The following is a 21475-nucleotide window of genomic DNA, read 5'->3' as shown; positions in this document are numbered from 1 at the left end:
ATCAATGTCCACGATACATTTCTTGAGTACTGCGTCGTACTCGACATGGTGGACTTTCGAAGTTCATGATACAGGTACAGGTACGCACAATCATTACTGTTACCTACTTATTGGATACAAGACCGATATGTTCGATTCCCAACTTGGTATGTCGGTTGCATCGCATTTTCTCCGTAGTTGTCCCAGTTACTGCATGATACTTACAGAGTACCTGCAGAAGAAAGCAGCTGATCAGCATCGTCCGTCTGTTAGAGAACAAGGATCACTTGCAGTCACAGGGAAATGAATGGATCGCCGGAGTCAGGAACCATGGAGAACACGCAAAATGAATATACGATGTCTCTCGATAACCAATATTAAACTATATCATCAGGAGAGACCCCATCATGGCTGCTGCACCTTGCAGAAAGACCCACGGACTATATACACCCCCATCAAGAGTCAACGACGTAAGCCTTTAATCTTGCAGCAGATGTTCGACACGATATTATAATCCTCCATTCCTCTCTTCTTTCTCTTCAATTAATGGATTCCTTCTTCCTCTGCACTTGTTAACTACAGTTAACTATCCCCTTAACTACAGCCCAATTCACTCACTGTACTTCCAATCATCAGCAAGGTCATGGAATCCTTCATCGCAGTTGACATGAAATCATTCCTTTTCTCCAGCAGCCTCATCTCAGATCATCAATTCGGATTCAGACCTGGTCACTCTACCTTGGACATGCTACTTCTACTCTTCCAACAATGGTGGAGGCCCTCAATATCAGACATGAGATCAGGGCCGTCTCTCTGGACACATCTCGAGTTTTTGATACAGTCTGGTATCCTGCCTTGCTCTCCAAACTGTCTGCCTATGGAATCCAAGGACAACTCCACTCATGGATTCCTGACTTCCACTCTCATAGACAGCATGTGGCTCTCAACAGAACCCTTTCATCTCCTCTCCCTGTCAAGGCTGGAGTACCCCAAGGAAGTGTTCTTGGTCCGTTCCTATTCCTGATCTTCACCAAGGATCTCTCTGCCTCTGGAAAATGCTCCTTATCTATTTGCTGATGACTCCACTCTCTTCCATGACATTCCTCATCCTTCAAACAGGCAGGCTGGAGCCTCTTCCCTCTCCTCAGACCTTGAAAAAAATAAATCAAAACTAGTTAAACATGTCTGACAAATCTCACATTCTCACTATCTCTCTCTGAAAGAACCATCTGGCAAACCCTCCAATCTCAACAGCTTTCTCAACAATCATCTTGAGGAAGATCAGTCATTCAATCTCCAGGGTCTCGCGATCAGACATGATCTTTCTCGGGCAAACCGCATTTCAACATTGCCCTCCAAAGCCAGCTTCCGACTGGGCATCCTCCGTCGTGCAGTCTTTCCTCGGCACACCTGAACTTCCATCCACCACCTACATGACCTTCATGCACAGTAGCTTCATGGAGATGACGTCTCCCTGCACGGCCCTACCTGTAGTTGTCAATGCAGAGCTTTAATGAGCCACCAGCCACTAATTGAAATAAAAAACGAAATGTTGGTGATTGGTTTATACGTTCTTAGTAGACCTTTTATCATGAGTCTCACGTGTGCAATCTTCTGTGTTGGTCTAAGTGTGTGACTCCTGGACATCCATCCGCTGAGTTGAGACAGTCGGACTGTCTTCCTTTCTCGACCGTCAACGTCGATGATTTAAACAATTTCACACACATAAGCAGCTTTGGCAGGTCACGTTTTGCTAAAATCCTCACTTAACCCAAAATGCGACACAACTGTAGAGCAAGGATTTCTCAAAAATGAGGGAAGTCAAGGATAAATCAACTTCAATCTCACCACCCGAGTCAACGATGATGACCATGTAGGAGTACATGAGATCAGATCAGATGTTTATGGTGACGGAGATCACTATCCGACCACCTACTCTTCCTGAAGGACTCCTAGGGATCTTCGACATCCACCAACTAATAATCCCGGCAGATGGGACACCCAGATTGACGTCTGTCCGAGGGACGGCAAATGCACTGATGAATCGTCCTACCTGCGAAACGCCAGGATGGCAGTTTATTAACTGGCTCGGGATTCGAACTCAAGGTCAAAGTTCTCAAATCATCAATTTTTCAGATAAAAATCATCAACTTTTGAAGAATTCATCTGATTGACTTGAAAATGAAACAGCACTTGCACAGTGCATTCACTGGATTGGGAAGCCAACTAATTATTTTGAGATAAAAAGGTCAAAGGTCAACTCAAGGTGAAACTTCGAAATTCATCAATTTCAATCTGAAAAATAATCAATTTTCATCCGATTGACCTGAGCTCTAAGATTGTCAATTTTAATCTTAATGAAATGGACAATTTGATGTATCCTTGGCAACCTTTGGAAGGGGTGGGAGCGGGGGTGGATTTTGCAAGTGTTGTGCTCTGCAGGACGTCTTTTTATTCTTGTTATGATAATTATGATTATTATCAAACCCTTTTTGCATTAACATTGAACATTCGAATTGAATATTGTGTTGTGCGTTCCTCGTACGTGGGTGCAATGGCCTGCATAAACGAGCTGTGTCTGCTATTTGAACCTGCCATAGAAATACTGGGGAAATAGTGGTTTATATACAGGCATGGTGTTGGCTTAATGGTTCGGGTGGGGGGCTTTGGGATCCTAGGATCCTGAGTTCAAATCCCACTCGGCTGTTGAATTAGTACCAGGTGCGGTTGACTCTGCCCGTCATCCTTCCCTGGCTAGCAAAATGAGTACCAGCTTGCTGGTATCCTGTGTCGGAGTGGTGACCCGTCCAGGATTGTGCCCAATAGCCAAGGAGACTGATTAAGCAACACCAACGCTCTGCACAGAGTTTGGTCCCGATGGATGGATGGATGGATGGATGGATAAAGGGTCAAACATTGCATCATATTTGTTTATGTAATACACAGCTTATCTCAAATGAGCATATCGGTAAGAAGCACCAAAACAAGATTTAAGCAATCATGGAAAATTTGGGGAATGAAAACAACGCGTACAAGCGGTGTTGATACCTCAATAATAATAATTATTATTAAACACTTCATACACTCTACCTTCTGAGTCGTAATATTACCATGGAGTAGCAGGGAGTTCGAGTTATTTAAATGAGAAACAAAAAACACTGCAGTTACATGGTTTTGATCACCCACAGCATTCTTGGGGGTTTGATGAGATCCGAAGAGAATTTCGAAAAAACAAAATGGCGCTGAAACTACACTTCCAGTGGAATGAAACTTGGGCGGAGAGTTAGGAGTCATGCTGCTGGGATTGGCAAGTTACTCTGTGGCCACCACACAGAGGGGTGCAGTGCCGATGGCTCTGTCGACACGGACAACAGCGCAGACAGTTACCTCGACAAAGGCATGGCGACACCGCAAAATGTCCTGGGATATGAGGAGCAAGGATGGGGGGGAGGGGGGTTAGAGATGCACAAAACTCTTCTATCCTTACCCGTTTAGCCCTTACATTAGACTGGACCATCTTTGTTGATAAAATTTACAGTTTGACGTGCTTTCACCACACTTGGTGGTACAATGGTTGGAGGGTCTGCTCTGAGTCTAGGAGGTTGCCGGTTTGAAGCCGACTCTGGCCGAGCAATGCCGAAGACCTCAAAATGGTACGTGCTACCTCCTTGCTTGACGTTCAGCATTTAAAAAGGATGGGGGCATGGAAGAACAACCATAGGTTGGCAACTGTTGCACAGGCTTCATAAGCCCAACGGTGTCCCCCCTGCATTTAAGTTTCTAGTTTTAAAATAATTACTCCCAATGCGGGATCACGTCCCATTGTCCCTCACCTGAAATAGACACGTGCAGCCATTCCTACCTTGACGGATCACCTGCTCTGCACCAAAATGTATTACAGTACTTGGATAATTATTTATAATCAGTAAATTCACTACATACCAGCTTCAATAAATCCTCAAGGCTAAAGCAGAAATTTTTTTTTTCATCACCATGAAGGTTACATCAAGAACTTCCTCAACCCTTTCCTTTACGTTTGGGCCCCTGTATTTCCATACAGGTGTTCTCCTGGCAATTTGAGTTTGTTTTTCTGTTTGTGTGCACATTTAATCAATCCTTTGATCTCCTGCTTCGTATTCTCAATCCCCGTGCCTAATCACTGGCCATTGCGGAACAGCAACACGGTAGTCTTCTGCAAATGGTGTCGAGGAACAAACCTTGAAATCCGTGTTTCTCCATTACTGCAGCCAGATCAGTCGTCAGCGAGGCTTGTCCCTCGAGTCGAGACGCTGGAAGAGAGGATGAGACGTAAGCAACGATCGGTTGAGCCAACCAAATTTGGTCTCAGGATACAGTGAGCGATCACAGCAATAATTGTATTGTTGTGGTTTTTAAGTTCGTTGCAGTGGTAAGATGGGATCAACAGGAGTGGCGGTGGTCTTGGACTCCATACTCCGCATGGCCATCAAACTCACACATGCGAAGGGAGTACAACAAGGCTTTATAGACTACACCACCAGGTCGCTCGCTCTCAGTAGGAGTGACTAAACCAAGTAGCTTTTGTCCTTCAGTATAATTTCCCTGTACATATCTCAGAATTTCCAAATGCTAAATGTTACACAAGGCCATTTTCTAACGAAACAGGTACTAGACAGGGGTGGGTGGATCGACAGGCCACATGGTTCGGTGTGTATTCACTACTCACCCACAAGCGGGTGCAGGTACAACCCAAAACCTGCCAGTTTCTTCTCCATCACGCTCATCCTTCCGGATCTGCATCCATGACGATCCTGACTTGTTCCCAAGGCCTTATCATCTCCCTGAGGTTTTTCTATCCGGGCTTCCAACCACAGTTGAGAGATAGGCTTCAGGAAAGAATATTTTTCCTGGACACACAAAGGCACGGCATAGCAACAATAGTACCAACGATGATGTTTAACATCTGACCTCATCTTCCATTGGAGGCTCGTGATTCATGAAGCCTCATTTAGCTGCTAAGGCAATTATAGAGCAGGAAGCGTCAGCCGAGGGAAAGTATTCAATTCTATGCTCGACCAACACGGGAAGTTTATAACTTGACCGAGGCACTGCAAAATACCATGGGAGGTTTTTCATCCACCCTGCAAAAAGGACGGATGACCGAGCATTCATTTTGAAGGATGTCGTGCTCTAAAATATTCAAAAAAATCCCGATCAGAGCCAGGTCTTACAAATAGAGAAGTCATAACAATGTCTCATTGTCCATTTCTGTCGACAAGTCCCTCACCACTCAGGTAGTCTACGTGGTGATACACTGCCTGTTGAAGGACGAAACAGCCATTGACGAAATTGGAGTGATTTTGATCTTTCCCAAGAGGTCACAGTGGAAGTGGCCAGTTATCATTTGACCTTTTTGATTGAGATGCAGAAATGAACAAGTGCAGCACTCAGTCGAGCACATACCTCCACAAGGCTTAACGGTTTACCTTCTGTATCGCACTCAGAGGCCAGATCTGAATCCGGACCTGAACCAAAAATCTAATTGGCATGTACTTGTCACCTAACCAACTTATCCACCAAGTATCCTCATGACTTGTCCACAACTTTTTGAGATATCATGCTCACAAACAGAGAAACAGAGGTGGAAACAACCTGCATCCACTTTCGGTAGCGGAGGTAAAACTCAAATCCTGTTTCTTGCATAAAATTTCAGATGTCCTGGTTGCCATTTGCAGAGGTCCGAAACGACTCTGACAAATATAGTATTTGAAGAGAAACCACTGTGCTTCCATCGCTGTGGCTGCCAACACTATCAATCATTACTGACCCTTTTTAAACTCGTCCAACATTTGCTCCTCTGTATTGTATGATCATCCTAACTGTGGGGCAATGTCATTACCTGTCACATGCTTGTCTTTTTTATACCGAATCAAGGCTCACAGAGGAGCGAGAACATAGAATCAGTCAGGATGTAACGGAACAAAAGGAACAGAATAAAGAGAGGCGAGAGACCACCAACAGCAGGGTTAAGGGACAAAACAGAGGAAGACTTGGAAAAATAAGGAATATGGGGAAAAATGAGGGGTAGGGGAGGACACACAGGGTGGACAAAATGGACACAGAAACAAACTCTCAGGAAGACAAAAAAAAACTGGAAATTTGGAAAGACATGGGTTTGGTGAGGGTTAAGGGGGTACAAAAGATCATGGTTTTGGATGGGGGATGATCTGAGATGGTGGGGAACAGCTGTCGTAAAAACATGGAGGGAAGAATGAGATTGAAGAGAATGTGGAAGTTGGTTCCACAAGAGGGGGAAAAACAAAAACAAATGAGTGGAGGTGAGCACCGATTCTAGATTCTGTGAGTTTCACCAGAAGGGGGTTACTGGTGAACCACGTATGTCCTGCAGAAACATTGAGGGGACAAAGCACGGAAAGGGTGCAAGACCAGAAAGGAAGCGGTGGAAGACCTGGCTGCGATGGCGAAGTAATAAGCCCATGGACTCAGCTTCATCGCAGGAGATTCAAATGATCTTGAAAGCCTTTATTTCCATGGAGTCAAGCTGAGCAAGATGTGAGGCAGGGGAGCCAGCCCAGAGGGGAGAGAAGTACTCCATCAGGCTGTGGATGAAGACCTTGTAGGTGGATAGGAGTTTAGGTGTGCCAAGGAAGGACTATGCACGACCAAGGATGCCCAATCGGTGACTGGCTTTGGAGGCCGACTTTGAAATGTAGTTTGGCCAAGAAAGATCATGGCTGATAGTGAGGCCCAAAAGTTTGGGCAACTGAACTTTTTCAAGAGGATTGTTAAGAAAGTAGATAGGAGGGTCTTCCATCACTAGGTTCTCCATATGCTCGATCTTCTAATAGAAACTCACAATTTTTGGCTTTCAGGGCAAACCCCCATCTTTGGTGACATCTCCATTGCTGCCAAATTCTCGTACCAATTTTGAGTTCAGTCATTCATTAATTTTGTGTGCAGTCTGTGGATGCCGGTTGCATCAGTGCTGGGGCGTGGTTGTGTCGCTGATGCAGTGCCCCCTGCAGGTTAGCGCAGGAATTTGGAATTTGGCCACGATGCCAGCAACAACTAGCCTCATCTCCGCGCAGGGCACAGTGGCATCGTCAACGTCCACCAACTAATGTCAGCAGATGGGAGGGCCAGTTCATTGTTCACCCGAGAAGACACACATTGATGCCTCACCCTATCTGCGAGAAGCCACGATGACAGTTTATTGCTGGGGCAGGATTCCAAACCTGCAGGCAAGACAGTTCATAGATGAGTGCGTGATCAGGGTAATTGACCAAATAAATGTGTATGAGCTGGTGATATCAGTGAACCTTTCTCCATATGCTGGAAGAATCCTCATCACAGTTCTTTGCTGCGAAGATTTAAGTGACATCGCTTCACATTAATTCTGAATTGATGCAACCTCCCAAGTTGACGGATGAAACAGTCGTGCCAATATGACCAAAGCTTCGTCCCAACATACTTATTCACCTGGTTCCTAGATACCAAGTACAAATTTACGTTATGCACTTTGTAATTCCTCCTTACATCACTCCACCAAACAGTGTCATGAGTCGAAGTCAGATCAGATTCTTTTGGAAATCCAACCCAGGAGGCAAGTATTATTATTCTGAAAAAGTTTGTCTGTTTTCATACTTCCATAGGTTGTCCCTTTTCTCATTATTGTTTTTTTTTAAACAGGAAATAAGGCTTGTATTGGAACTGCCACACACACATCTCACACACACAGACGAATAGACGAGACATAGCACAGGACTGTTAGAAAACACAGTCACCGAGCTTGTTGGGAAGTGCCGTCACTCCCCGGGGTACTCTGGGTACCAGCGACGTCACAATGGCATGCCTTTCTCATTGCAATCCTCAGGAGGAATTTTCTCCTCGCCATAGATGCCAACCTATGGGGATTGCCCATGCTCTTATCTTTTTAAATGCTGAGCGTCAAGCAAGAAAGCAGCAAATACCCATTTTAAAAGTCATTGGTCTGACTCGGTGGGGGTTTGTACCATCGACCTCCCAGGCTCGGAGCGGATGCTCCAACCATTACACCACCGAGCACTTGTTTAGATTTAGCTCATTGTTATCGACATCTTCACATTTGTGATGTTCAACCTGACCTACCGTGTTTATCCGCATCCGTTTCAGCATTTTCTGTAAACTCAGGGCGTAAGCAGTGTAACCTCGTAGCATTGAGGAAGGAACTTGGTCCAGCCGGTGTCTCCCAACTGACCACTGTTTAAGCAAATGACCCATCTTCTCCGGAGAGAGGAGAGAAAAGTCACGTCCAAGCTCAGCCAGCTTATCGAGCACGGACACAGCGTGGCTACGGGAAGCCTGGATGTCCACGGGGAGGTCTGCAGAAACTTTTGATGGAGAAGGATGGCGGGGGTTTAGCTCGTATAGCCGGCAGCATCTCAAAATTACCCGGACACCCGTTTTGGACCGAAATTCCTGAGGAAGAAAAGAAGACATCTCAGAGAAATGGAGACAACAAAGTTTGAAAGAGGAAAACCACAATTTTCCTTGGAAGATAGAAAACTGCAAAAGTCAGAGAGTTATGGAATACCTTTATACAATCAACACATTGTTCACAGGGACTGTATGTTGCTATGCACTCCATTATGAAAGAATGGTGATCAAGCAACATTTTCCCAGCTGCACTACCGGAGTTGATTGAATGTCTTCGCTCCTCTAACCAGGCGGCCACCCTTGTGAGCAGGAGAGGCTCGGCATGCAAAGCCGTCCCACAATGCATGAAATTCACAACCTCCCCTGTCAGCAGCAATTGTCCCCAACTTCTTGTCCAAACATCCTGGATATCACACTGTGCAGGCAGGAGACATTTTGCATCTTCGTTGCGTTTTCCTGACTCTTCGCACAATTTCCTTCTCTTCCTCTTCTGACTCCCCTTCTCTCTTTCCTTTATCTTTCTCTTCTCTTTTCTTCCAACATGGCACCATCCAGCACCTCTGTCCTCTCTTTTCTGACTCACACTCTGCGTTCCTCCTTCTCTGTTCCCATCACTCACAGTCCTCACCTTTTCCTTCTTTCTCCTCTTTCGCAGTTCCTTCTCGTCTTCACGATCAGGCACGTCCAGCAATGATCTATCGTCTCCTCCTAAATCCTCTTCTCGACATTCATTTGCTCGACCCCACAAGCGAAAAGAGATGCAGACCCCACGGGTCCCTCGCTCCGAGTTTAAGGATTTACAAAGTGCACTCCACCCAAAAGAATCCCTAACCTCTTTACCTCGAACGTTACAATTCCAAGCCCCCTGGTCTTTTGCTTCAAGGCTCACGACCTCTCTTAGGCGGACACAGCTCACCAGAGCACCCTCGACCAGTTTCCTTACATCCATTGTTTGTGTATCTCCTTGACCAATTCTTGAGCTCGTTGACCGCCTTTTCACCACCAGGGTCGGCTAATCACAACACAGCGCACGTTTTCCCTCCATCCGATGATTGACAGATGTTTTGACTTGAATCCTCTATTTATACTTTTCTTCCTCTTTCCTCCTTCCGTCCGTTATTATGTTTAATGTGGAAGTTCAGAATTAATTAAAGAAACAAAAACAGGTTTTTAAAAGGCGAAGACAGAATCGAACAACAGTACTATGTGATTAACAGAGTACTGTGTAACAAAAGTACCATGTAATTAACAAAAGCAGGGTGTGAATAACGAAGGTGCTGTCAATGAAACAAAAGTACTGTGTAATTCACAATAGTACTGTGTAAACAAAAGTAGTGTGTGTAAACAAAAGTAGTGTTTAAACAAAAGAAGTGCATAAACAATAGTAGTGTGTAAACAAAAGTAGTGTATAACAAAAGTACTGTGTGATTAACAAAAGCACCATGTAAACAACAAAATACTGTAAACAAAAATACTGTGTAATTAACAAAATAACTGTATAAACAAAAGTAGTGTATAAATAACAAAATTACTGCAAACAAAAGTACTATGTAATGCACAAAAGTACTGTGTAAATAACAAAAGTACTGTGTAAACAAAAGTACTGTAATTAATAAAAGTACCATGTAATGAACAAAAGTACTGTGTAAACAACAAAAAAGTACTGTGTAAACAACAAAAAAGTACTGTGTAATTCACAATAGTACTGTGTAAACGAAAGAAGTGTTTAAACAAAATAAGTGCATAAATAAAAGAAGTGTGCACCAAAAGTAGTGTATAACAAAAGTACCGTGTAATTAACAAAACAAAAGTACTGTGAAAACAACAAAAGTACTGTAAACAAAAGTACTGTGTAATTAACAAAAGTACTGTGTAAACAAAAGTACTATGTCGTTAACAAAAGTACTGTAAACAAAAGTACTGTGTATTTAACAAAAGTAGTGTAAACAAAAGTACTGTGTAGTTAACAAAAGTACTGTAAACAAAAGTACTGTGTAGTTAACAAAAGTACCGTGTAATTAACAAAAGTACTGCAAACAAAAGTACTATGTAGTTAACAAAAGTTCTGTGTAAACAAAAGTAGTTTATGATTAACATAACTAATGTAAATAAAAGTACCATGTAATTAACAAAAGTAGAGTGTAAACAAAAGTACTGTGGAATTTACAAAAGAACCATGTAAACAAGAGTACTGTGTAGTTAACAAAAGTACTGTGTAGTTAACAAAAGTACTGTGTAATTAACAAAAGTACTGTGTAATTAACAAAAGTAGTTTGTGATTAACATAACTAATGTAAATAAAAGTACCATGTAATTAACAAAAGTAGAGTGTAAACAAAAGTACTGTGGAATTTACAAAAGAACCATGTAAACAACAAAAGTAGTGTGTAGTTAACAAAAGTACTGAAAACAAAAGTACTGTGTAGTTAACAAAAGCACTGTAAACAAAAGTACTGTGTAGTTAACAAAAGTACTGTGTAATTAACAAAAGTACTGTGTAATTAACAAAAGTAGTTTATGATTAACATAACTAATGTAAATAAAAGTACCATGTAATTAACAAAAGTAGAGTGTAAACAAAAGTACTGTGTAATTTACAGAAGAACCATGTAAACAACAAAAGTACTGCAAACAAAAGTACTGTGTAAGTAAGAAAAGTACTGTGTGATTAACAAAGTACTGTGGAAACAATAGTAGTATGTGACTAGCCGGGAGGCGACGATGGCTTGCGGACATTATTGAACAATGCCACCATAGGTACAATTGAGTTCGTGGAAGCTTTTAAGGAAGCCCTCCAGTAAAAACATATCTCTTCCATCAAAATTGACCAAATCAAATCGGATTTTTTATCTGTTGTACTTATGGACATTACGCACAGCTTCTAGGAAATGAAATTGCGAGAAAAAAATTGAGAAAAAATAAAAATAAATAAAAAGTTCAAGTGGGCGTGGTTCCGCCCACAAGTGGCGTGGGACGCCCCTCATACAAAAAAGACACAACTTGACCATGATATCCAGCTTGTGTCCAAGTTTCAACAAGATCGCATCATACATCACGGAGCTATGCTCTGGAGAGAGTCACAAACAGACAGACAAGCCGGTAGGTGAAATGGGTGGTCGCTATATGATTGCATACTAGTCATACAGTTTTTGACGGATTGGGCTGAAAACTTTTGACAAAGACGTTGATTATAGTGCGCATAAAAGCACGGAAGCTGATTTTTGATTTTCAAAAAATATATATATAAATATTTTTCGGATTTTTTCAAAAATTTCAAAGTCCCGTTGTTAGGCAATGGTAGCGTCCATAGCAACGGTACTCAAAAGCATACAACTACATCCTGGTATGAACCTAAAAGTCAAGTTTGATCAAAATTGGTTGACCCTCTGGCCTCCAGAGCTGTCCATTACATACAAACAGACAGACGGAAAACCTGAGACCAAGGGTCGGCTAGCGACCACCCAACAGACAGACAGACACACAGACACAACGAAAATAGTGGGCACTGCTGGCGCACACGAACCAATTAACAAAAGTACTAAGTAATGCACAAAAGTACTGTGTAAATAACGAAAGTACTGTGTAAACAACAAAAGTACTGTGTAAACAACAAAACTACTGTAAACAAAAGAACTGTATAATTAAGAAAAATACTGTGGAAACAAAAGTAGTTTATGATTAACATAAGTAATGTAAATAAAAGTACCATGTAATTAACAAAAGTAGAGTGTGAACAAAAGTACTGTGTAATTTACAAAAGAACCATGTAAACAACAAAAGCACTGTAAACAAAAGTACTGTGTAAGTCAGAAAAGTACTGTGTAGTTAACAAAAGTACCATGTAATTAACAAAAGCACGGTGTGAATAACGAAGGTACTGTCAATGAAACAAAAGTACTGTGTAATTCACAATAGTACTGTGTAAACAAAAGTAGTGTGTGTAAACAAAAGTAGTGTTTAAACAAAAGAAGTGCATAAACAATAGTAGTGTGTAAACAAAAGTAGTGTATAACAAAAGTACTGTGTGATTAACAAAAGCACCATGTAAACAACAAAATACTGTAAACAAAAATACTGTGTAATTAACAAAATAACTGTATAAACAAAAGTAGTGTATAAATAACAAAATTACTGCAAACCAAAGTACTATGTAATGCACAAAAGTACTGTGTAAGTCAGAAAAGTACTGTGTGATTAACAAAAGTACTGTGTGATTAACAAAAGTACTGTGGAAACAAAAGTAGTATGTGATTAACAAAAGTACTATGTAATACACAAAAGTACTGTGTAGTTAACAAAAGTACTGTGTAGTTAACAAAAGTAGTTTATGATTAACATAAGTAATGTAAATAAAAGTACCATGTAATTAACAAAAGTAGAGTGTGAACAAAAGTACTGTGTAATTTACAAAAGAACCATGTAAACAACAAAAGTACTGTAAACAAAAGTACTGTGCAAGTCAGAAAAGTACTGTGTAGTTAACAAAAGTACTGTGGAAACAAAAGTAGTTTATGATTAATATATGTAATGTAAATAAAAGTACCATGTAATTAACAAAAGTAGAGTGTAAACAAAAGTACTGTGAACAAAAGTACTGTGTAATTTACAAAAGAACCATGTAAACAACAAAAGCACTGTAAACAAAAGTACTGTGTAAGTCAGAAAAGTACTGTGTGATTAAAAAAAGTACTGTGTGATTAACAAAAGTACTGTGTGATTAACAAAAGTACTGTGGAAACAAAAGTAGTATGTGATTAACAAAAGTACTAAGTAATGCACAAAAGTACTGTGTAAATAACGAAAGTAATGTGTAAACAACAAAAGCTAATTGTTTTGAAAAAAAACCCAATGGAACTGCAAAAGGCCTGAAACTTGAGCCCTTTCATTTCAATACTCCAAACAATAAATGTTGGCCCTTCTCAGGCTGGATGAACAGCCTGCAGGCACAAGTCATTTACCTCCAATGGAATTGAATCAAAAAAGAAATGAGTGCTGCGAGTCACATAGAATCAGAAATAACTAGAATGGCACTCGGTGGTGCGCATACCTCCAGCAGCATGAACAGTTTACATTCTGTATCCCACCGAGAGGCCGGATCTGGATCCGCACCTTAACCCAAATCTAATCGGCTTGTTCTTGGCACCCACCCAACTCATCCACCTAGTTTTGTCCGAATCCGTACACAATGTTTGAGATATTGTGTTATGTATCGTTTTTGGCCCGATCCTTCAACAGTGAAGAATCACTTAAAAAATTCTCGGATCCGGATCTTCACCAAAAGTGAATCGATTCGGCCCTGTCACACACCCAACGTGTCCACCAATTTTCTTCTAAATCCATCCATAACTTTTTTAGATATCCTGCTCAACTTCAGACAGACAGACAGACAGACAAACAGACAAACAGACAAATGGGTGAAAACGTAACCCGCGTCTACCTTTGGTGGTGGAGGTATTGATTGCGATCACATAATGATTACCGATCGAGAAAAGGAAGAATCAGAACCAGAAGTCTGCGATCTGCATCGTGGCTGGTGTTGTCTGGAATGATGAACCCGACGTTGTATTCAGTACGGAAGCGCACAAGACACTCAGAGATGGACATGCTAGGAACACAGGATCAGAGGACCGAGTGTATTGTGGACAAAAGAAGGTAAATACAGTATTTATAAACCATGGACACATAATGAACCATTCATAGACACAAGTAATAGCGACCTGTGTATTGTGGCACAACCTAATGAAGACATCCAATTGTTTTCTCCCCACCATGAGGAGCTCATGTGGCCAGTCATTATATGGGGTTGAGATACATGGACTTGTCTGTTTTTGCTGACATGGCCACATCAGTCCGTGTTGTCGCCATTTTGTTTTCAGGGTCCAGGAGCGATTGCCTGAATTGTTGGTCTGTCATTGCCCGCGTTTACTGCACTTTTTTGAGAGGAGACATTTATTGAGCCCCAAAGAGTTGAAAGGTTCACTCGTACCAGACAATTATCTTTAACGCTGGATTTTCTTCTCACCCTGACCCTCGGCACCTCACAACCTGGCATATAATGTCGTTTATTCATGGAACCTTTTCTTTTTTCAAGTTTTACAAACTCCTACAAATGCATGCAGTGGATCCTTTAATGCAATAATTGCGAACAAGGCAAAGAGATGCCTGAACATCAATGCGGAAAGGACGATGGTAATTGGGTAACACGGCTTTGTGACGTTTGCGTCACATTTGACCTTCCCCAGTCAACTGTGGGTCGTCCTTGGGAAATGTAGTGCAAAAGGTGAAAGCAGCACAATATATGCCTGATATACACAAGACATTCAGCACAAAGTGATGCTAAGGGAGTCGGAACTGCCCTTGCTGTCCAAGGTGCACCGGCTCACCATTTGGGAGTCCAATGTGTGGTTGAACTAACTGGATATTTCCTCGACTGTTCCAATACGGAACTTATTTTTGTAAAATCCTACACAACTTTACTTGCGCGATAAAAACCAACTTCCTCAGATTACAGGCATTCGTTGCAACCACCAGCATGCTGTTGTTGCTACCACCAATCATTGGATAATATACGGCATTTGATACGTCGCTGTTGAAACTCCCAACAGTTGCACAGATTGGTCACACAATGACGGCACAAGGGAAGTCTGGTAGTTGAGATAAAAACCTCAAGAAGGTTCAAATCAAATTTATCGTTCTCTTTCTGAATCAAGATGTAAACTAAGCTAATTCTTTTTTCCTATGTACTTTTATTAGGCAGGAAAGAAACAGACATTTTGAAGTACAAGGCCACAATTCATTCTCAGAGTTCAGATTCCGAGGCAAGAATTGTAAGTCCTAAGAATGACACATTCTCCAGAATGGGGAAAAAAATTCTCAGTGACAGATATCAAAACAATATGTCAGGAGTCTTCATAGTTTTGAGAATGGGAGCTTATTTTAAAAGTATGCAGACTTACAATGTTTGTAGGTGCCATCTCCTGACACACAAGAGGAGAGGGGGGTCTCAGCGGTAGCAGGTGGCTCTCATGCATGCCAGGCACAAAGTACAGATTTGAACAATCTTCAAGGGTTGAAACTGGGCTGACAGGATGGTCCAGACTAGAGACACACACTCACTTCTAGGCTGTCTAGCCTGGGTTTGAATCCCGACCCAACTATAAACTGTCATCCCAGTGTCTCACCAATGTGTGCGCGGTCCCTTGGATGGACGTTAAACAGGTGTCCCATCTGCCAGCATTAGTTGGTGGACGTTCAAGATCCCACAATGTCATTCGCAAAAATTAGGCAAGCTATCACCAGCACCATGAACAAATTCCAAATTCCTGCCCTAACCAGCAGAGGGCATTGCATCAGCGGCACAGCCGTGCCCTCCTACCCGCAGCCTTGTGCTGCCTATGTATAAACAACAAAGAAAAATGGTTGAAACTAAACTCACAGCTCGAGTTATTTGAGCTGCTGTGGTGAAACTATGCCGAGTCAATCATCAAAATATTAATTACAATAGCAAAGTACAACAAAGAAAAAAAACAACGAAGGTATTTATGGTAAATAATAATAATAATAACAATAATAATCATAATAAAATCTGTCTCAAGATCTTGGATTGCAAGGTAGTTCCAGGGGAGGCAGTCGTGAGCTCATCATCATGCTCCATGCTCCAGACAGAGCGTTGGTTCTGCGGAAGCAGTTTGTCGGCTCAAGTTACAATCCTGGACAGGTCGCCACTTCGACACAGGAAGTCAGGGCAGGAATTTGGGAATTATTCAGGGTGCTGCTGATATCTCGTCGACTCTTCATGAAGAACACCGTGGGATCTTTAAGGTCCACCAACTAATGCTGGTAGATGGGACACCCAGTTTAATGTCTATTCGGGGGATGGCACACACACACACACACACACACACACACACACACACACACACACACACACACACACACACACACACACACACACACACACACACACACACACACACACACACACACACACACACACTGATGAATCACCCTGCCTGTGAAACACCATGATGACAATGTATACCTGGGTCGAGATTCAAGCCAAGGCTAGACAGCTCAGAAGTGTGTGTGTGTGTGTATGTGTGTGTCTGTCTATGCCATCCTGTCAGCCCGTGTATGAGCTACCATATGTTGTTCGTGTTAGAATGTAATCTGGTTAAGAATGGGAGAAATAATAATGAGGGAATTGGGAGAAAATCAAAGTGTGGAAACTACATTGTGCCAACACTTCAGATTCAAGGAAGAGGTTGAGAGTACGAGGAGGAAGTGGAGGGAAAGTTTAAGAAGATGAAGGAGTCAATATTTGAGGGCAGCAGCTAAAGTGTGTGGTACCCCTCTCCCCCTCCAAGAACAAGCAGTAACAGTGGGTTCAGCAATCTTGGCAATGAGATTGTTGCACTGGATGAAGACGCGGATGCTGAGAGGGCTGTTGGGATTTTTTCCGATGGAAAGGAAGAAGAATGAGGACAAGAGGGGTGGGTGGGAGTAATGGACATCAGGGAAAAAAGGCATGGGATTCCCATCAGCATTGTTTGGAGCATGTGCTCAGGAGGTAGGAGGAGTAGGGGGGTATGGTCTGGTAGGTCTTTTCATTTGGATAAGTTGGCAGGAGGACCAGGAGCAGACAAAAATTGAGGTGACAGAGAGATAGAGGTGTGGAGAGGAAAGCCATATTCAGCCACCTCCACAAGCAGGTGAGAGTAATTGGGACCATTAAAGTAGTCATAGGTGAATGTGTGGGATTTAATTCTTTCTTTCAAGAACTGTAAACATTTATTTTTCTTAAGGTGCACTTGTTAAAAGTGTTCCTAGTAAATATCTACTGCAGGTTATTGCCATGGTAAAGTAGTACTTCAGTGGCCTTGCTACATATGGCAAGCAAAAAGAGCCTCCTGGAAAGGCCACTGTTGGGAACATGTCTGAACTGTGAGAATATCACGAATATTCATCCAAATGCTCAAATAAGTTTAATACCTTAAATTGATCAATCATGTGATCATCTCTGAAGTATAAATCACAGGTAGGGAAATTGAATCCACCTCTCGGGATGACACGTGATTTCCTTGTTCTTTGTTCATTGATATCCATGGTGTCTGTGAATTATAAAGAAAAAAAAACCAAACCCCATAACATATTGGGACTACATTTACACCAGGTCTGCAATACACGATCAAAAAAAAAATAAAACCTTACGGATTCCTTTACAGGTAACAAGAATTGATGAATCACGAGTTGATATGATACCATTTAATATCAGATTTTAAAAAAAAAATGTTTTGACCAGCTCTCAAATTTTCACAGTCACAGTTTGTGGCGATATTAAAGTTGATCAATTAAAAAAAAAAAAAAAAAAGTTTACGTATTGCATTGCATTATCCATACAACGCAAGCTCCAAACTTGTAGTTAACAGTATAAAGCACCCCGAAAGCAATTTCCCACGTTCAGAAAGCACCACCATCGACGAGTCCATTAAAACATTTTTGCACGGGCTGTAAGCCCAAGAGCTTTAGGAACCGGATTGCATTGCGGAATTAAGCAGCGATAGAGCTGCTGCGACAACACCTGTGCGGTCGAGGAGGTGCAACGAAGCACTATGTGTAATAGCGAGCACCCACATGCTGACATTGCACCCATGAATGGCCTCAAATGGAACGGAGCAGCAAAATACAAGTTTTATACAAGCCCCAAACAAGGCGTCTGAAATGGCATCGTCTATCCCGCAGGTGCGTCCGGAAGGAGGAGCAGCAAAACAGCTGTGAGGTTCCCCAAATGTACCACCACTGCTCGTGAAGAACACACGGGGAAAGCTTTATATTCTACTGGAATTGTAATTACGAGTAGAAATGCCGTTATGATCTCTCATCCTTCATGGAGAAACCCATGCAGAATATTTCAAACCGCTTACACATTCTTCATCACAACATTATTCCATCCCATTTGCGACAGGGCATGCCGTCTCGTCCAACGAGTGTTCCATCTGCTCCAAGTGTTTATTAATGATGGAATTAAACACAAGACCTGAAATAAATATACACAAGGCACTTTATCGCTTTCGGTGTGAGCGTCTCTCGTCAGACAAAGAGAGGACAGCAACCATGTATCCTTGGTGACATGGTGTCTACAAGACTTGCTCCGTGACAACTCGTGGAGCCATTCCTCGGCGCATGGCACTCCGTGAGCTCCAAAGCCGCAGCGTGTTGTCTGCGGAGGCCGACAGCAACAGATGTGGCCGAGACGAACAGGTAGCAACGGCATGGACGCGGTCTCCATGATAGAGGTGCGCTACCGCCACACCATAATGGCGATCCCACAGTGTGGCGAACCGCTCTTCGGAGCCGCTAAGTGAGGGAGGGGGTGGGGGAATAAGAAAAGGAAAAATCTCTCAAGAAGAAATAAAATGCAACTTTTTAGATGGAAGAATTTATTGGTTCAATACATGTTGACGGAATGAAGAAAATGTTCGATTTTGCGAGCATTTGAAATTATTCACGTGCTTTCATCGCCTGAAGAACGGGGTTTTTTTGTCCAAATAATGTATCCCTTCACCGTTTGTTTATAAAGATAGGCTTAGCATCTGACATGGTGCAGTTTGATTCTCGCTAATTCAAACAGATATGTTCTGGATGTGATAGAACTTGGTGAAAATTCACAAGTATAGTAAATCAGCACAATGCAGTGGCACTTGAGGGACCTGTCTGGCCTCCCTTATTGGAACTGTCGAACAATGCACTGTCGACTCACATTCACCTGAGTTGCAAAGAACCCGTCCACCAACCTTCAATGATGTTTGCGGCATATTCTCTTACGACTTGAAATACTGGCTCCCACCAGGTGTCGCTATACGATACACGTTTAAAAAGAGAGAATTGGTGTGCCCCCCCCCCCAAAAAACCACCACGAAATGAAGGAGCTATAAATTTATAACAAACAACCTGAGTACAACCACCGGTTTTTATAAACCGTATGCCGAAACTGAAACGCACACAGCACGTAGACTCTTAGAATAGTTATTTCAGTAATATACGTTCGGAATAGCGCCTTCCCTGCAGGGGTTATTATGTAATTAAATGCATTGTGTTGGGTAGCTAGCACCCCCTCTCAATCCGTTGGGATAATAGCACCATCAGTGCACAATGACATGTGTCGTGACTGCCGTCATCAGGAAGAGCATGCGTCGTTTTACTGCCACGGCTTCTCGGCATGTGCGAATAACACCAGCGTTCTAGAACCTTCGCCGAAGCCATGACTTTAGAAGTACACGCCAAATTCCGCTTTATTGTTTGAAGCCCCACAAAGTCCGTGTTTATCTGTATGGACATCTACCCTGTTCTGTAATTTATTGCCGTCTACCCCTGAACTGCATTTCGTTTCCATATTCCTCGTTCATTCCACTCCACCTGAACCCGACTGGTATATGGACCAGGACGCGACACAGCCTCCCTGCAATAATTGCCCCATTCCCTGGCTTTGTGCCGTGGACATTTTTTGGGCGTGTGGGGCTCGTCCTGGGTGCATGGGGGTGGAACGGATTTCCCCATGTTAAGTGCGGAGCTCCGCTGCTGGCGACAGCCGGAAAGACCAAGTGAGTGCATATCTGGGCGGGTGGCAGAATTCAATGGATTTCGCAAGTATCGTACAATGCACATCCATCTTGTTTGTTTGTGAACAAAATATCTCGCAAAGTTGTGTACGGATTTGGACGAAATTTGGTGCACAGGTTAGGTATGTAACAAGGAAGAATCGATTCGATTGTGGTAAAGATCCGGATCCGGATACGACAATTTTTAAAATGATTTTTCACCATTGAGTGAGAGGGCTAAAATGAAACGCGAGAGGGCATAGCAAGATATCTCAAAAAGTTATGAACAGATTCGGACGAAACTTGATGGATGAGTTGGGTTCGGTGACAAGAATAAGCCTATTAAATTTTAGTTCAGGTGTGAATGCAGATCCAGCCTATCAGTGGGATACAAAACAAACTAATCAGCCTGGCGGAGGTATGTGCTCGACTGAGTGCCCTTGTAGGTCAAAATGAGACAGGAGCCTCCTAAGCAACAATCCCCGAAAATTTCAGAGTACGAAATTTGCTTCACACGATTACAGGTACCGATAAATAAGGTGTCTAAAGTACAATTCCAACCCAAGATATTTCATGTCAACATCTTTTTTCTCACAAAGGACATCCCAAGGAGCAAAAATATACCAACAAAGTGTAATACTGGGGGTAGGGGGTACACTGTAGCCCTATCCGGCCCACGAACTAACAGAAAGACAGACAGACGCAGGCGTTACGATAGTCCTGTAACCCCTTCGGGGCAAGACTAAAGATAGGCAACTGAAAGTGAGAAGTTTGGTGAAGCGAAGTCGAGTTTCAGTGCTCGTTTCTTTGACAGCACGACGATCAAAAAGGATGTTTCAACACCCAAAATCCATTGCTGTTAGGGATAAAAGTGGACAGAGATTTAATATCTGTACTTAATAAAAGTTTGCTTTCAGAGGGAAAGTTGAACAGATCGAAAATTTTAATTGATTCGTGTCCTTATATTAATGAAAGAAGGTGAACTTAAAAGGGCCCCTGCACACTAGCTGACACAACGCAACAGGATTGTCGACAACAGTTTTTGATAATCGTGTAACCTGCGGTGTTTGGAGATCGTCTTAAACTAGTTTTTCAGATGCATCGGCGACAATCGTAATCGGTGAGCATGTTCAACTTTTACGACAAGTTATCCGGTACAATGGTGCATTATCATATAGTGTGCAGCAGTCTTCGGCAATCGCTGACGCAGCGCAATATATTGACCAATTAAACTTCAGTTTTCAGTTGTTTCTGGCTGGAGCGTCATATCATGTGTAGCATTTTCTTTAGTTGTTTTTTTTTAAGTTTTATGCAAGTGTGGAAACGGGATGATGACGATGACGACGACGACTTGTAGCTTATGTGAACTTTGAAGGGCAAAAAGTTGTGATGAAAAGCTCAATGTCATATCAGTAGAGAGATTCTCTAAATCTCTGGGTCTCCTGAAGTATTTAGCAAACATTCAGAAACAATAAAATAGTGCC

The 21475-nt window shown here is 42.3% G+C and overlaps 2 protein-coding genes across 3 annotated transcripts in view; both read right to left on the bottom strand.

Annotated features, from left to right (window-relative positions):
* Positions 1–2895: 2895 nt before the first annotated feature.
* On the bottom strand, positions 2896–9427 carry LOC147012598 (uncharacterized). The gene is made up of 5 exons (XM_085855752.1): positions 8552–9427; positions 8107–8436; positions 4685–4865; positions 4197–4268; positions 2896–3399 (listed from the first exon to the last, which is right to left on the bottom strand). The coding sequence occupies exons 1-5, from the start codon at positions 9341–9343 to the stop codon at positions 3263–3265; spliced, it is 1512 nt and encodes a 503-aa protein (XP_085711878.1). The 5' UTR covers positions 9344–9427; the 3' UTR covers positions 2896–3262.
* A 5738-nt stretch (positions 9428–15165) lies between these two features.
* Positions 15166–21475, bottom strand: part of LOC147012597 (F-box/WD repeat-containing protein 5-like) — a 34795-nt gene continuing 28485 nt past the window's right edge. Inside the window, exons 9-10 of one of the 2 annotated variants that reach the window (XR_015051008.1) lie at positions 17386–18750; positions 15166–16258 (exon numbers count right to left, since the gene is read on the bottom strand). Coding sequence is in view for 1 of the 2 variants with exons in the window: in XM_085853621.1 (XP_085709747.1) it covers positions 18531–18750 (220 nt within the window). In the remaining variant the exon portion in view is untranslated. Of the gene's footprint in view, positions 16259–17363; positions 18751–21475 lie in introns of those variants that run through there. The other variant, XM_085853621.1, reaches the window with a different exon arrangement.

This window comes from Eptatretus burgeri, chromosome 14 (genome assembly GCF_056783735.1).
Source record: "Eptatretus burgeri isolate ZD-2024b chromosome 14, Ebu_testis_v1, whole genome shotgun sequence".
Lineage (NCBI taxonomy): Eukaryota > Metazoa > Chordata > Myxini > Myxiniformes > Myxinidae > Eptatretus > Eptatretus burgeri.
Note: the sequence above shows the minus strand (reverse complement) of the source record. Positions and strands in the feature narration are given on the sequence as shown.

Bases quoted from the DNA above. Each gene is read 5' to 3' on its own strand.
- LOC147012598 (XM_085855752.1), bottom strand. From the start codon at position 9,343: ATGGATGTAAGGAAACTGGTCGAGGGTGCTCTGGTGAGCTGTGTCCGC. The intron at 4,269-4,684 runs GTGAGTAGTGAA...CCTCTCTTCCAG, and splicing joins GTACCTGCACCCGCTTGTGG to CGTCTCGACTCGAGGGACAA. The intron at 3,400-4,196 runs GTTTGTTCCTCG...CTCATATCCCAG, and splicing joins GGAGAAACACGGATTTCAAG to GACATTTTGCGGTGTCGCCA.